Consider the following 16938-nt stretch of genomic DNA (forward strand, 5'->3'; position numbering starts at 1 on the left):
TCTAAAATCTAAACCGGTGGGTGGAAAAATTTGAAAAAATTCAGGATGGTAGTAAGTATATCAAACTTTCAAGGAAAACTATAATGGCTAAGTTTGCTTGAGAATTATTAGTAGTTTAATAGTAAATAGCAGCCTAAGGTATAAAATATACCTAAACTTGGAAGACCGTATAAAATACGAAATCCTTAGATAAATATTACTTAATTTTTCGTAATGGCTACGGAACCCTATTTTGGGCGTATACGACACGCTCTTGGCCGGTTTTTATTATTAAAAGAATTTATACTGTATTGCAATAGTTTTATTTTTTCTTTAATCTAAATTCGACTATTCGTAGGAAAGAAACCTTTGTAAACAGTTCGCCATTAACTAATGCAGTGTCGCACTTAGTGATATTGTGAACAATAAACCTTCCATTTTCCTTTTGTCTGCTACATTTTCCATCGACATATTACAAAATTTACATAATAATATAAGTACCTACGTCAACTTATTCAGACATCTGTTTAAACTTTAAACAAATGCACAAAGTATTTTTTTCTTGGCCTCTCAGCTACTAACCATGCACCAAGGCTACGTCTGTTCAGCACATCCCGGGTGTGGCGTGTAATACGAACAAATAATTAAAACATTGACCGTACTCGTCAAACTGAACAACATTACAGCGACTTAGTACTTTGAGTACTTTTTGGCTTTAAGTTTGCTAGAGGGGGCTGGTGCCAACTCAATAGGCTCCAGATTGTCTGTGATCGCTCCCAAGTCTTCATGCACAACGTGGCTGAAGAGAATCTCGGGAATGTGTGGTACTGCTATTAAGTACATCGAACACGTCTTATTCTACTGTCCTCACCAAATCCATCAGATTTGTTCACCCTTAAAAACGACGTGTTGTTGATGCATGGATCTAACTTTTACTGATGTAGAGGTGTTTATTATATGTACTTAACCTTTTTTTTGCTTGAAATGATTGTTAAAAGAATGCCATACGATTAAATAAATAAGCGGCTCCTCGTTGGTGTGGTCTAGAGCAATCGCAACCTTCATATCTCTAATTTGTTTGTCAGTATTTGTGTGTTCGTCATTTTGGTGTTGCATAATTTTTATACAAAAGACCTACTTCTACCAAACAGCAAACTTTAACATAACTACAGGTGAATCAGAGAAGACAGGGTTAGTTTCGAGCTTTGAAAGTTAAGGGAACCACTTTCTCATGCAAATGTTCTGATAAACTTGTGGATATTTAATTAACCGTCTAAATCGAATTGTATAGAGCCAGCTCAAGGCTGACTCAGTGCCATCTACGAGTTTTCATAGTTAAATACATGTTTATCGCGTAAGCCCTCTTGTTCTGAGAGGAGGCCTGTGCCCAGCAGTGGGATGTATATAGGCTGGGATGATGATGGATGATTATCGCGTAATTCTTCTAGAATATTTCATTCAGTTGTTAGGTTAGTCCAAATAACACGCTTTCAAAGATTTTTCCCCTGAACATTATTGTTTTACACTTAGCCAATCAGGGCTTTCATATGAAACTAATTCCATCAGTTACTCCGATAGGCCAAATTCACCCATTCTTCTTTTCGTGCAAGTTGAGATAACGTGAATTACACTCGGTTGTTGGTAGAGTGCTAAATGCTCTATTTAAATATAGCACTGAAATATAGCATTAAATTTAGTCATTTTAAGTGTGAACAAAAACCCGGGCATTTTTCATCGCTATTTTATTAGAAAGAGGTATTTAAATCGAGACAATAATTAAACAGTAGGCGCAGCATTAGCAGGGCTTCCACTAAGTAGACCGACGAAATCACGACTCGGGAGAATTGCAAGCAACCGGCGGATGCAGGTGAAAAATGGTTGTTTATTGTGGCGTTCTGGGGACCTTTGTTTAACAGTTGGTCATCATCATCATCATCTTCTTCCGGCTGATGATGCTGATGAATTGATTAAGTAGCTTACTGTTGTGAATTTGGTTGGCGACAAAAGTCAATGATTACTTTGCTAAGAGTTTGAATTCTACCCATCATTAAATTCACCCATAATTTGGTATGCTCTGGTGATATTGCCGGTTATATCCCGCACAGGCAGGTCCCGCGTCGCGATCCACGTGCTCCCACTCTTGGCATGTTTGTACACCTCAATCATACCCTTTGCTGCTGACTCCAACCTGCAAATTACAACGTACATCATCAGCCCTAAGTTTCGTCTTGCCATATAAGGTTTTGCTCAGAATTGCCACAGTGGGCACGTAGGTTGGTGATCGCAGGGAGTAACTTCTCGAATAAGTGACAGTGCTGTCCGTTTCTGTCGGGTAAGAATTTTGAATGGTTGTAGGTACCTACTGCCATTGTCAGCCGTTAATCTCGTTCGTTGGTCATCACAATGCACCGCAGGCAAGAACATGTTGGTTTCGGGAGCGTATGTACGCTCCTATCCATATACTACCCTTCTGTGATTGGATGACTGAATGTTCTAAGAGGTACAAACTATAAGTATGTACATCACTAAAGATTAAATTTCTACTAAGTTGCCTTCTTTGTACCTATCTAGGTTATTTTCTGATTGCAATAGCTACTTTTTTATATTTCTGGAGTGTGAACTGAACGCACAAAAAAGTAGACCTTGCTTTATAAGGGTCTTATCCTCTTTGGTATATCCTTTAACTGTATATTTTAACTTACTTTTGAATATACATCTTTGCTTCCACTGCCTTGTACATATTTTCAGGCGTAAATTTTTTGTCGTGGGATCCCAGTTTTTCCGCCGAGCAAAGAGCAGTAGCTGTTACTCCAAAACACAGCGTGAACACTCGAACGCCTATCTTTGCTGCGTAATCGGGTTGCTAAAAAGTATAAAGAAGAAAAAACTTTCTTAATACGACATTTTTGCTGACTGTGCTTCATCATCATCATCATGTCAGCCGAAAGACGTCCACTGCTGGACATAGGCCTCCCCCAAGGCTCTCCACTCAGACCGGTCTTGTGCTTTTCGCATCCACCGCGATCCCGCGATCTTAACCAGACTGCCACTTACTGCTTGCTGCTTGCTGCTTACTGTCATTCAAACTAATTCATATCAAATTTTAGAGGCAAGTCGAGCTGATCGCTAGTAGTTCGATTGCTTGTAAGATCTGACCTTACGAGTAACAAACCAACAAGCAAATTCAATATTACTTTGCAAAAATAGTGTATTACTTGTATTGCCCAAACAGTACCAGCGGTGTAGCTCCTGACAAATCGTTAAAAAAGTCTTTTTCGTTATGAATTCTAATAACAACAAATTTTAATAATACTACTTACGCCAATGCAGCTGCTAAAGTGTAATACAGCGGCTTTAGTTCCACAATAAATGGGCGTGAAGTAAGTTTGTTGCAGACCAGCAACGGAAGAGATGTTGATAACCGTGCCTCCTTTACCACCTTCATCGACACGCATCAACTCGATGGCTTTTAAAGTGCTGGTTACAAGAGCAGTCTGTGGAAAAATATCCAATGTACATTGAGAGACATTGAGTAAGGTGTCAGTCGGAATAAGACTAAACCTCAGAACAATGATTAAGCATTCTAGCCAAAGTAACCACGCTTCCAAAAACCCAAATTCAGATGCATGCATGTCCATATAATAACACCTAAATTTTCATACTGTCGAAACTTTAGATACTGCCCAAAAGAGTGCGTGCGGAGTTTTATTGCTAAAACACTAGGTGTAACAAGTATACACTAAGTGTTACAATATTAATTTAAAATATTTCAGCAAATTGTTGAGCTAGGTAGTTTAGATTGACTATACATCTCCGTGAAGATGTTACATCGCAATTTTCAATTCTAACTGTAGCCACACTTTTGATGTAAAAGTTGAATTACAATTAAATAGAAAAATACCAAAAACATTTCACAGACGTTAACTCAAACTAACCCTACCGCCTGTTGAGATATTAATAATTAAGAACCTAAACATGTTTCTTAAAATCGGTTTGATCTGTTACCACATTGATAGCAATCTCCTTTTTGTAGATATGCGGCATGTCGTTCATGATGGCAGCATTGTTGATTACCACGTCGATGCCTCCATGTTCTGCGACGACAGACTGAAACGCCGCGAACAGCTGTTCATCGTTTGTCACGTCCACTCTATAAAACTTAGCCTTGACAACGCCATACTGCTTGTTCAATTCATCTTGAAAAGCTACGCCAACAGTTTCGTCTATGTCCAGAATCGCAATATGCTGTGAAACAAATGAACAATACGATAAACTGACTGTTAGTAGGCTCATAGTATACGTTCAGCGCGGTGTTACTAGCTACGCTATGTAATATATCATAAAAAAGTCGGTCTGGTTACGACTATACGCTACCGAATTCTTTGTTGATTGCTTGATTGGAACTATCAGCGTTCCAGTACGTTATTGACGACAGTAAGTATGCTGAAAGAATTTAATGTTATTTCTCACGAACACTAAATCAAAATAAAGGTTAAGATTACTGAATTTAAATTAAACCATGTTCATGTTGGCTTCGGTCCCACAAATGCCTTTCAAACCACCAGGACCCTATGGGCTCCTGGTTGAAAATACATGCCAAAAATGATAATCCTCTTATACATTGGTTAAACAGTAATTCTGGCGTCAGTTCAGTCTATGGTCCTAGTCACAATGACGAGAAAATCATCGTGTTACCTTTCGGACTATCGGACTGATTATTTGGAGTAATAAAAATTTAAGTATCTTGGCGACGAGCTTTGCTCGGGCTGAAACTCGTTAATAAGTGTTTTCCTAGAGATAAGCCCCCAAACATAGATCGATTCATCCAAATCGTTGGAGCCGTTTCCAAAAATCCTGATTAGGTATATATGTATACAAGAATTGCTCGTTTAAAAGTATTAGATAGATAGATAGATATACTTCAATTTAAAGTTAGTGTAAGTGTAAGCTTTGTTAGATAGAATGTTTTTAAAGAAACTGATAAATCCCTTGAGGATCGTAAAGGTGCAACTAAGGCGAGACTTTTTAACGGAATAAGGAAAAAGGAATTTTCGCTCAAAGTGGGCATGTCCGTAACGTAACTATATTTATCTTTTTAAGTCTCGAGCATTGTAGTATTAAAATAAATAAACCTTAACTCCTTCTTCAAGCATCAGTCGTACAGCTCCTGCTCCGATGCCATTAGCAGCTCCAGTAATCAGCACCACTTGGTCTCGCCACTCGTACGACATATTTGGACGAAACTTTTAAATTAGTCGTACCTACTCAAGCTGTCTTGAATTCTTCCGGAAGTTTTAGCAAGGATTCAGTTCGTTGAACAAGCTTGGAAATATTTTTGGGATTTTTAATTGTTTATTGAATCAGGCGTTACTTTGCGGAGGTCCATATCAATGAACTAAAAGAAAGAGTCTAACATCTGGTAGCACAGTCTACGGTTATGTTGCACTGAAGATGAGCTCTGGTTGAGTTCGAAACGCGTCAGTGTAGTGTGGTGGTGGTGATAGATGGGTTTATGTGTGTTCTTATAGTGTGGAAGTGGACGAACTACATGAACACACATATCTTGAATAAACTTAGCTCTGATAGATAGATAGATAGATAAAAAACTTTATTTCCACAACACATACATGGCTTAGTAAATAACAAACAATTGTAAAGCAACATAAAAATTATCATGATGATTAATGACTTAATAACTAACATGCAACAGTTCCGAAAGTCACAAGGTCGCGGGTGAGCAAAGAAATTCTTTTAGTTCATTTACTTTTTAACTGTGCTTAAAATAATATACATTGATCTATGTTCAAAGTATAGGTACTGCGTCTAAGGCTTGACTACACTTTGAGTCAAAAATTTCGATGCAAAACTTTAACAGGATTGTTCAATCTAACTCATCTAATTCATAATTGTAGGAGCTTATAGTTAAATGCCATGGATTTATCACGACAAGAGTAATATTTATAATCTAATAACGTTTTGGATTATTCCGGAAGAATTTGGAATGCTTTGGAGGTACAATAATAAAAAAAAAGTTTTAAGCTTGTGCCTACCTATTTGAAACCACACCTTTATCGCTCAAAGTTAAACGTAAAATTGTGTATTCACAGACACTTAACGACTTAAATACCAGTGTATTAACTCACGCACGCCTTGAATATAATAGGCTATATATACCTACGTAAGCTCTTAAAATGATAATTATATGCACATCAATTGTATAAACATATACGTCCAATTATATTCAATTTGTTCTAACATGATTCAAATGACACATATGATTATGTAACTTTGTAAAGCGGTAACTTATTTTTTATTTTTTCCAACAGAGATGCTTGAAAAAATTAAATCACATTAAAACTGCTGATTGTTCGAATATTTGAACTCAAATTCACTAACAAATTGTTAATTATTTGCGTAGGCACTGTGTTAAATTATGAGCGTTTATACCTGCTGAGCTGGCAACGTTGCATTTTTGTTAGTTTTTCTCGATTTTTCATAATAATTTAATGAATTAATTTGATGAATAATGTGTGAAGAAAAATATGTTATCGCTGAACTCGAAAACTACCTAATTAACCAATTTTAATGTTCTACTTCTCCAGGGTAATATACATATATAATTTACCCATTTCTTTTAAAAATTAATTCACATAGTATCTATATTTTTTATATATATTCTCTACATCAAAAGTAACCCTCGTTTAAAAAAAAACATTATATACGTTTCTCCTTGACTCTTGGCCAGTATTTGACTCGCAAAGAAAAATTTGTACAAATATATCACTTGAAATTTTGTGACAAATTCTTATACATTTCCTATCATATCCATTTATTTCGGGAATCTAAGAAACTGCTCTATCATTGTCTTGCCACTGTGGCGAACTTAATCTCATTTTAGATTTTCGAATTTTAGTCAGAGTGAAGCTCGATCACCTGGCTAGATATTTTCAACTTAATAAATAATCCAGTAAACACGGAAAAAAATCATTTCATCCGTTTTTTCTTATGTATTATTCACTTTTCTGAAGCCTATTTGTAGAAGTTACAAATCAATACCGACAAAACAGTAGCGTGATATTAAGTATAGCCTATGGACACTGTAAATGCATTCAGAAGAGGGTTTTCTTTATTCCACGGCATAGGTAGCCGAACTTTTTTTTACTTTTCCGCGGGAACAAATCGATACAAAAAATACATTTTATGATTTATTCAGAGAACATCATGACCCAGAAGACGTCCACTGTAGAACAATAGCCTCCCCCTTCATACGCCACAATGAACAACAACTGGCCACATAGTCGCAAACAGGGATTGTTGAGCCACTTGCTACTGTCCGCAATTTGGCTGTATAAGTGAATGTGAAAACTTAAGTAAGTAAGTGACCGCTATTGTCCTCGTATAGTAGTAACGTGTCCGTATAGATAAGTCGCCGGTCCATGTTCGAAAAATAACTTAAGTCCCGTATCAATTCTGCTCACTACTACATACCTACACAAAGTATGTATGACACAGCTAAAATAAGAACAGTGGCGAATGGCTCATCAATTCCTGTTTGTGATAGTACATCCACCGGTAGCCGCAACTGTAGCAACGTCTTCGGTTCACCTAGTGGGAGGCCTGTCGACATTGCGTCTTCCTGTTCAGTATCCAGGGTACTCAGCTATATTCTGACATGATCTGATAGGCTCTAGTCATGTTATCGGTGATGTCTCGCATGGGCGCACCCCGAGTCACAATCCACGTGCTACCGCTCTTGCCCACTTTGTACGCCTCGACGACACCTTTCGCTGCGTCCTCTACCCTGTAAAAAAACTGCTAAAATTAAACCGAAATATTTCTGCAGATGGTTGAGTTCATTTGATTGAACACCCCTGCAAGGGAATGGTATAAACTTAATTAAAATTGAAAATCTTACTTGATTCGTTCTTCTTTTGTTACCTACAATCAATTGGTCCCCTACATGATTATTTTAAGTACACATGTATAGGTAGATTCATTCACGATGACGCGTGCCGTGGTTCTCATTAATGGCTAATTTTGACAAAATCACGCGTCTTCGTAGATGGCACTAGGTCTATATTCCTTTTTCTCCGTCCCTGTACACGTCTTGCACAATACAGTACAATACTAGTTATGTATATTACTTGTATCGTATTGTGCGTCTTGTTTAGGCCTTCTGAATAGTTCCGCTGTACTCTGGTATTATAACGTACTGATACAGTTTAGCCATTCTTTCTCTGCCGACAGGGTAGTTCCATGTAAATAAATTTACAATTGGCGCGGAAATTCTTGGGGCACCATGGCTTTATTACCTGTTCATAATCATGAAATGTTATTAACACTAACTTTAGGAAAACTTACTTTTGCAAAGCTACCTTCGCTATTGTGTCACGGTGCATTTTTTCAGGAGTTATATTTTTGTCATGAGACCCTATGTTGTTTTTAGAAGAAAGAGACGTAGCTGTACCGCCGATGCAAATCGTAAGCACGCGGACTCCAGTTCTTGCAAAATCGTGTTGCATCTGAAAATAAAATGCCAGTCTTATCCAGTATTAACGATTGTCGATCGTTGATTTGGTTGCACGCCGTGAGTATCAAGTAGAGATGTTAATGTGGATACGCCAGTAAGCCTATAATATCGATTAAACCGACAAAAGAATGATACTCAATACTAAAAACATTTTTAAATCATCGTCAAAGATAAAAACCTTTTCTTACAACATGATACTTTATTGCTAGTTATAGTCTTATTACTGTACGGTGGTGGTACTGATGGAACCAAATAAATGTTTCTTTCTTTCTTTCTTTCTATATCGTATGGCATATCTTTACTAGCATAATGATTGAAGTCACTGATTGTTAGCTGCAACCAAAACATCGATCGTTGGTAATTACCACAAAAGGGGTAAAACTGTATATCGTGAGGGGTAACAAGCACCTTTTGATATACGAACCATAGTGAGGGTACACACGACGAAGGAATCACACTGAACTTACTTAAGTGGGTAAATTAACTTCTTCCATGGCCAATTTTATTTTTGGCAGAAAGAAAAATGATAATCATATCTAAGTGTTGTGTGGCCATGAGGCTACTTCCACTTACACTGACACAGTTGCTGAAATGTAGTACTGCTGCTTTAGTACCATAGTAAATAGGCATGAAAGACGATTGTTGCAGGGCAGCTACTGAAGAAATATTGATCACCGTCCCTCCTTTGCCACCTTCGTCTGTGCGCATTACTTCAATGGCTTTCATCGTGCTCCCCACTACAGCAGTCTGTGGAATTAAGAGATCTTACTATCTTACTTACTAATCCTACTAATATCATAAATGCGAAAGTTTGTGAGTAAGAGAGTGAGTATGTTTGTTACCCTGGTCTTGAAATTTTGGACAGTTTTTCTTAACACAACCTGAACCTAGTACGAAATATATTGAATGATGGCAACAAGCATAGTTGCATGGTGGGAAGCCACCGCAATGGATGGCGCTCCTCCACTGTACGATTTCAGTGATGATTCTTGCCTTTATGTACAAAATTTGGATTTGGACGGCTAAAAATTACCCGTCTTACTACAACATGTTTACAAGGTGAGTGTAGGTACCAGTATTTGAAAGACCAACAACGCACTAGCAGTCCCAATGATACTATGTTCATGGGCAACCAAAACCACTTAACATCAGGTGAACCGTATGCCCGTTTGTCAGCTTTCATATAAAAAAGCTATTATGAGAGTCTGTACCTAAGTGATTTATTACACCAGAACGTTAGTGCAGTCACCACGACGGAGCGTGCATAAATATCTGACACGTCCTTCCGGCCCTAGAAATAGAGTCGTATCAGATATTATATGCACGCTTGTTGTGTCAGATATTGGTGCTGGTGACTTTACATCTTTCAGTTACAGTTTCTTTCATCGAATTGATTGATGTGACTCTAAAAAGTTCAATTTTTGTCAACGGAACTATGACTAGTAGATCAAGTATTAAATACTTTGTATGGATACCCTAAAAGCACATAACATCCTGTTGTGAACAAGAATATTAAATTATTTATCCGTTAACACTTCTTTATGCCTGTTCTTACAAAATTGATGGCAATCTCCTTCTTGTATATATGCGACATGTCGTTCATGATGCCAGCATTGTTGACGACCACGTCGATGCCCCCATGTTCTGCGACGACGGACTCAAATGCCGCGAACAGCTGTTCATCGCTCGTCACGTCTACTCGATAAAACTTAGCCTTGCCAACGCCATGCTGCTTGTTCAACTTCTCTTGAAAAGCTACGCCGATTGTTTCGTCTATATCTAGGATTGCAATGTGCTGTGAAATAAAAGAACAACGCAATAGAGCAGCGACAAATTGCGAGTATTACTTTGCTGCAATAATATTAAGATAACCATGAAGGTAGACTGTGTCCATGTCAATCACTTCAGCTCTTGTATTACCTTAGCCTCTTCTTGGAGCGCCAATACTACCACGCAAGCTCCAATGCCATTGGCAGCTCCTGTTATCAACACCACTTTATCCTGCCACTTGTACGACATTTATAATGTTTTATAATCCAGGGGGAGATTTCCAAAGTTACAACTGTGAAAATACTACTTACAGATGGTTAAATCTATTTTTGTATTCGTACTACTACTCGAATTAAATTTGTCTAATATTGTGAAAAAAAAATAAAGCGATAACTTTTTACTGAGCACTCCGCTCGCATTTTGAATCCAACATAACTTATATCAATAAACTAACATAACATATACTGTCTTATAGTACTTTATAAGCGTGCACGATTTCAGAACGCTGTTAGTTTGTCACGGGTATGAATTTGAAATGGACCCCCTGTTTATAACAGAATCTATGTCTCTAAAAAGAGTGACGTGACCGACTGACTGACAGGCAGTGCACAGCCTAAACTACTATTCTTTCTGGATCAGAGGTGCACTGAGAAAGGACTTCTCGAAATGTCCACGGAACAGAGAGCTAATTAATTATTTATTCTTCCAAAGGAACGAAACCATGGGATGAAACTAGTGTTCTGTATTTACACAACTGATATTTTTGTTCGCGTCAAATCGCAAACAGAACTAAATAATAAGTCGAAGCAATTTATATGGGTAAAGAAATACATGGCTAAACTGATAGTGTCTTTTCCAACCTCGACATTGGCGGAATCATCGATAGTATCGATGGAGCTATACTTTCAAGAATTGAATTGAAAGAAATACATATTTATGAACCAAGTCCAGTTCAAGTTGTATGAATGTTGACAAAAAAATATATAATAAGTAGGTACTTGAAAAAAGTAAAAGCACGCTTTATTGGTGACCTTGAATACCTACCATTCTCAGTCAAAGCACACCCTATTGTTCTAACAAGACCAAACACTAAAGTGTCTAAGTTACATTGTTCTATCTTGAATTGCCTAGCTCCCGGCTTCATCATCAGACTGCTTGCACTGTTGTGTTTCGGCGTGGAGAGTAGACAGCCGGTGAAATTACTGGCACTTGAGGTATCCCATCTTAGGCCTGTAGGTTGGCAACGCATCTGCAATACCCCTGGTGTTACAGATGTTTATGGGCGGTGGTGGTGGTGATTTCTTACCATCAGGAGACCCACTTGCTCGTTTGCCATCCAGTCGAAAAAAAAAGACCGGCTCTATGATTCCCTAGTAATGTAAAAAATATTTGAAATGAAAAATAAATTAGATTAGAATGTTTTATTGTTTAATTATGTTCTCCCATTATTTCGTATCCTGTAGTAATATTGTCGGTGATGTCTCGCACAGGCAGGTCCCGCGTTGCGATCCACGTGCTGCCACTCTGGCCAAGTTTGTACGCTTCAATCACGCCTTTTGCTGCTGATTCCGTTCTGTAATAATAAAAAAAGAATTTTTCACTCCTCATGCTCGTAAAGTTGGTATTTATGATGGATCTAAGTGACATAAAATTATTTTTATGCTCTAGGGCATAAAGTAAAATCTTCGTCTAAAACCAAGGTAATCAGGTGTCAACAGCCACAAACAAAAGAGTTTCTAAATATTAAAAAATATATATTTAATGTAAATCTAAAAATCAATCGAAATAAATCAATAAAACTAAAAATTCATAATTATATAGAGCAATGCAAGAAAAATAAGTTACCTACTAAGTGACCAATTGTTTCCACTGTTGCTATTTCATTTTCTCGCAGTCGAAGTGAAAATCAGTGTAAAACTCAAGCATGAAACCCATTTTCCCCTCGACGTGTCTATCCACCCTCGCCGTACCGGCTCAGGTGGCTATATGAACGACTCGGGTAAAATGGCTCGTTTTATTTTCTTCTCTATCTACTATTAGTTAGTAATTATTCAAAAATAACTACATAATTATTATTATTATACATAGCACCCCTTCGTACCTACACACATTCCTGAAAAAAATTCAAATGACCATCTATTACGGAATAAAAGACATACCTAGCTATGGACAGATGGACTGACAGACAATGGCTTATTTAATACGAGTAGGATCCCTAAAACTTAATTACTTATAACACGAAAACCAATTCTCCTGACTTACTTCTGAATATGCAAGTTGGCAGCTACGGCTCCGTACATAAGTTCTGGAGTAAAGTTCTTGTCCAGAGAACCAAGTTTAGCCGGCGAACAAAGGGACGTTGCGGTGGCTCCGAAACACACTGTCAGCACTCGAACGCCGGTTCTCACAAAGTAATCTTCTTTCTGAAATCAGAAATATAAAGTTTAAAAAAAGAGTTATAAAATTAACAGCTGTTTGAATACAGTTGAGTTAAAAATTGGCGGATTTCAGATATCCTATGGCGTTAAATCCGAAGTATATCAATTTTACTTACACCAATACAGTTACTGAATTGTATTACTGCGGCTTTAGTGCCGCAGTATATGGGAGTAAACGACGACTGGTGGAGACCAGCTATAGAAGAAATATTGATGACGGTCCCTCCTTTGCCACCTTCGTCAATACGCATCAGTTTAAGGGCCTTTAAAGTACTGGTTACTAGGGCTGTCTGCAAGATGTAATTAAAATGAGTACAAGAAGACGAAAGTTGTGAATAAATACGAGCACAATATCTTTCCTGTGAACGATTTCAGAAGTTACTATATTATACTTTTACTGGTAATACATATCTTGATGTTAAAGTAATGATACATCTTGTTATAAATTGTAAGACACTCTACCTACAAGACATCCTGACAAAAAAAGTTACCGCACAGATGAAGCTGTGGGCAAAAGTGTCTTAAAAAGTTTCCTGTTCTTACCACGTTGATAGCAATTTCCTTCTTGTAGAAACTCGGAGAGTCATTCATAATAGCGGCATTGTTGATAACCACATCGATGCTCCCCTGGTCGTCAACTACAGAGTTGAACCCAGAAAAGAGCTGTTCGTCGTTGGTAACATCACACGGATAGAACTGCGATCTGTTCGGTCCGAATTGTGCGTTCAATTCATTTTGAAAAGCCACACCGGTCGTCTCGTCCACATCTAGTATAGCAATGTGCTGGAAATTACGAAGTTTTTAAAAGTCTTTCACCAAGTTATTCGGGTGCAGTCTGGTATACGAGGAGATGCGATAATCTGTGCGCTTCAGCTATGTCTAAAGAGGCACAGTCTGGAGGTTCGAACTGAAGGCTAAATACATCCGACCAAATTTCATAAGTAGCATAAAATCTTCAACTGAACCCGCGCTGGAGGTGGCTTTCTATTTCACTTAATGGCCTGTTGAGGCTGCAGGCAAACTGAAGACATCGGCAGTGCCCTACACATCAGCTGGCCAGCAAGATTACCTTAGTACTTAAGTCCAACTCTCCAGCCGCACATCGTCGTATGTAGATAGCCCACATGATTATTCTACTCCATGATTATTTTCACTCTAATATCACTGAAAATCTTGATAGCATTATTCAACGCTAACTTACACACTATACTCCTGGTTACTATTTCTGTTGTACAATAAAGAGTCATTGTATTTTGTATTGTACTCTGCACTAGTTCAAAATGATAATAAGTAATATGAGACTTATTGCTACAAAGGGTGTACCTAGACCACTATGACCTTTTATGAGCCTTAATCTCAGTCCACCCGTGACCATATTCATGCACTCTGGCCTAAATTATCGGTAGCTCAATAATAGCAGTCACGGTCTACATTCCATAACAAATATGCCAAATTTAATTAACCGGGACTAGTTAAATACGGCATTAATATTTGGAGAACATTAATTTATTGTATACCTTGGCACCTTCCTCGAGCGCCAGCCTCACGACGCCGGCCCCGATGCCATTGGCGGCCCCAGTTATCAGCACCACTTTACCCTGCCACTCGTACGACATCCTTACTGCCACTGAACACAATGTTCCACTAGCATTATCACTAATCACTTGAACCGTTTTATCTCTGCTACAACTAAAAGGAATCTCAAGTATTCAAATAGAGAATCAAAGATCTGACCTTTAGACCTCACGGCGTGCGTCACAAACACAGTCACAACTTATATTATTTATATACTACCTATCCCGAGTCCCTAGGTTCGGTAAAAGCGAGTAAATGCATAGGCCCCTGTACTCGTAATACAAACGTTAAGTGCTACAATTCTACGTAATTGAAACTTTTTTATGAGAAAGTTAGTTATTTCGAAATATTGATAGTCTTTCACCTAAATTAACTCTGGTGTTTTACTCTAAAGTGGTAAGTGTAACCAACAGACAAAGTCACATTATGTCTGAGCATGTTAAAAACTGAAAGTTAGATGAATTCCCGTCACATTTATGCTGAAGAAAGAATTCATAAATAGGTAAGATAGGTAAAGGATTATCCTTTTGTTGAAAATAAGATTATTTTACTCATATCGGATAAGTGAACATTTATTTCAATTGTGAATAGTAGCGTAGTACTATTGTAGCGTACTATTGTGTCGTTGAAAGCCGTGGTGGCCTAGTGGTTTGACCTATCGCCTCTCAAGCAGAGGGTCGTGGGTTCAAACCCCGGCTCGCACCTCTGAGTTTCTCGAAATTCATGTGCGGAATTACATTTGAAATTTACCACGAGCCTTGCGGTGAAGGAAAACATCGTGAGGAAACCTGCACAACCCTGCCAAGCAATTCAATGGTGCGTGTGACGTTCCCAATCCGCACTGGGCCCGCGTGGGAACTATGGCCCAAGCCCTCTTGTTCTGAGAGGAGGCCTGTGCCCAGCAGTGGGACGTTTATAGGCTGGGATGATGATTGTGTCGTTTCTCTTATATCTTATACTAGCTTTTGCCCGCGACTTCGTCCGCGTGGAATAGTAATTTTGGGAAGTATTTAATTTTTTTCGGATACCTTTTGTGACATACATAAATATAGAAAGAAACTTCTGACGTTTTCTGAAAATAACATATTTGACTAAACAATTTTTTTTGTTTGTCCATTTTTTGGTAAAACAAATATTTGGCGGGTAGTCACACTTTAGGGATACAACGTGTATTAATTTACCCTGCTAACGCTGCTAACACAAAAGGACTCTTCATAGTGAACTCTTGGCACCTTTACGTCCTTTTGTGTAAGTTAGGAGGGTAGTATTAGGTATATTAAGACGACCAGATGGCCTAGTGGTGAGAGAACCTGACTACGAAGTTTGAGGTCCCGGGTTCGATTCCCGCGTCGGTGCAGATATTTGTATGAAAAATACGAATGTTTGCTCTCGGGTCTTGGGTGTTTAATATGTATTTAAGTATGTATCTTCTATCTATATAATTATATTTATCCGTTGCTTAGTACCCATAACACAAGCTTTGCTAAGCTTACTTTGGGACTAGTTCAATTGGTGTGAATTGTCCCGTGATATTTATTTATTTATTTTATTATTAAGACGGCATTTTTACTAATCATACCTATTTATGTTTCCGATAAATATACTTAATATAGTAATTTGCTTGGAATTATGAATGGAGCGCAAGGACAAATGTTTTTTTAGGGTTTCGTACCTCAAAAGGAAAAAATGGAAACCTTATAGGATCACTTTACTGTCCATCCGTCCGTCTGTCCGCCAAGACCCTTTATCTCGGAAACCCGCGGAGGTATCGAGTTGAAATTGAAACTTAGGTCTACACTCCCATGAGCTGTGGAAAAATTAAACTTCTAAGTCAAAGCAATCAAAAGCTACAATCGCCTTAACCGAAAATTAATGGGTTCTTCTCGCTGTTCTAGAAACTTGAAATTTTGTATGAAGGTAGCTCTTATAGCACAATCAATAAGAAAAATCAGAAAATCATAATTTTTCATGCCTGGCTGTCCTTGTCAATAAGCGATCTAAAATGACCCCACAGTGCATACGTTTTGCTTAAGAGAGGGGCTGTGCTAACACTGGATATTCATAAAAAATGACTCGCATTTAATCGTTTTTTTTTAGTACATATCAAATACCTAACACAAAGATTCCCCTCACAGGTAAAATTTTCAAAAACGCTCGAACAAATATCTATTTATCTCTTATTACGCGCCCAAATGGCAAGTTTAATAAAGATTCATCGATATATCTGCGAAAATGACGAGCTTCCATATAAACTTTCATGCCCTATTTCATCCCCTCACAGGACTAATTTTCAAAAAAACCATCGATTTTTTTCCTATTGAGTGCCTAAATGCCAAGTTTCATGATTTTATCTTCGACAGCGACGAACTTCCACCATATAAACTTTCATCCCCTATTTCAACCTCTTTAAGCCTCTTTTTTGCAATAAAAAATAGCCTATGTTCTTTCCCAAGGTCTATTCTATCTCTGTACCAAATTTCATCAAAATCGGTTCAGCGATAAACCCTAAAGGCGTGAAAGCGTAACAGACAGACAGACAGAGTTACTTTCGCATTTATAATAAAACTATATACTATATACTGTATATTACTATATTAGTATGGATTGTTAACGCGTCAATCATGTCTTGAATAGGTAGCATCTGCA

The 16938-nt window shown here is 37.9% G+C and overlaps 3 protein-coding genes across 7 annotated transcripts; all 3 read right to left on the minus strand.

Annotated features, from left to right (window-relative positions):
• Nucleotides 1-624: 624 nt before the first annotated feature.
• On the minus strand, nucleotides 625-6137 carry LOC141428285 (15-hydroxyprostaglandin dehydrogenase [NAD(+)]-like). Of its 4 annotated transcripts, none has more exons than XM_074088197.1 (6): nucleotides 6030-6137; nucleotides 5112-5222; nucleotides 3985-4224; nucleotides 3300-3473; nucleotides 2682-2842; nucleotides 625-2167 (listed from the first exon to the last, which is right to left on the minus strand). In XM_074088197.1, exons 2-6 carry the CDS (start codon nucleotides 5208-5210, stop codon nucleotides 2017-2019), a joined length of 825 nt encoding a protein of 274 aa, XP_073944298.1. In that variant the 5' UTR covers nucleotides 5211-5222; nucleotides 6030-6137; the 3' UTR covers nucleotides 625-2016. The 4 variants fall into 4 exon arrangements, with proteins under 4 accessions (XP_073944298.1, XP_073944297.1, XP_073944296.1 ...); XM_074088196.1 differs by having other exon boundaries at nucleotides 5112-5301; nucleotides 6030-6132; XM_074088195.1 differs by having other exon boundaries at nucleotides 5112-5374; nucleotides 6030-6131.
• Nucleotides 6138-7077: 940 nt separating this feature from the next.
• Nucleotides 7078-10696, minus strand: LOC141427833 (15-hydroxyprostaglandin dehydrogenase [NAD(+)]-like). Of its 2 annotated transcripts, none has more exons than XM_074087421.1 (5): nucleotides 10430-10696; nucleotides 10065-10304; nucleotides 9083-9256; nucleotides 8341-8501; nucleotides 7078-7780 (listed from the first exon to the last, which is right to left on the minus strand). In XM_074087421.1, exons 1-5 carry the CDS (start codon nucleotides 10526-10528, stop codon nucleotides 7636-7638), a joined length of 819 nt encoding a protein of 272 aa, XP_073943522.1. In that variant the 5' UTR covers nucleotides 10529-10696; the 3' UTR covers nucleotides 7078-7635. The 2 variants fall into 2 exon arrangements, with proteins under 2 accessions (XP_073943522.1, XP_073943523.1); XM_074087422.1 differs by having other exon boundaries at nucleotides 7695-7791.
• Nucleotides 10697-11707: 1011 nt separating this feature from the next.
• Nucleotides 11708-14786, minus strand: LOC141427735 (15-hydroxyprostaglandin dehydrogenase [NAD(+)]-like). Its single transcript, XM_074087328.1, has 5 exons — nucleotides 14235-14786; nucleotides 13261-13500; nucleotides 12834-13007; nucleotides 12542-12702; nucleotides 11708-11852 (listed from the first exon to the last, which is right to left on the minus strand). The coding sequence occupies exons 1-5, from the start codon at nucleotides 14331-14333 to the stop codon at nucleotides 11708-11710; spliced, it is 819 nt and encodes a 272-aa protein (XP_073943429.1). The 5' UTR covers nucleotides 14334-14786.
• Nucleotides 14787-16938: the final 2152 nt, after the last annotated feature.

This window comes from Choristoneura fumiferana, chromosome 5, assembly GCF_025370935.1.
Source record: "Choristoneura fumiferana chromosome 5, NRCan_CFum_1, whole genome shotgun sequence".
Taxonomy (NCBI): Eukaryota; Metazoa; Arthropoda; class Insecta; order Lepidoptera; family Tortricidae; genus Choristoneura; species Choristoneura fumiferana.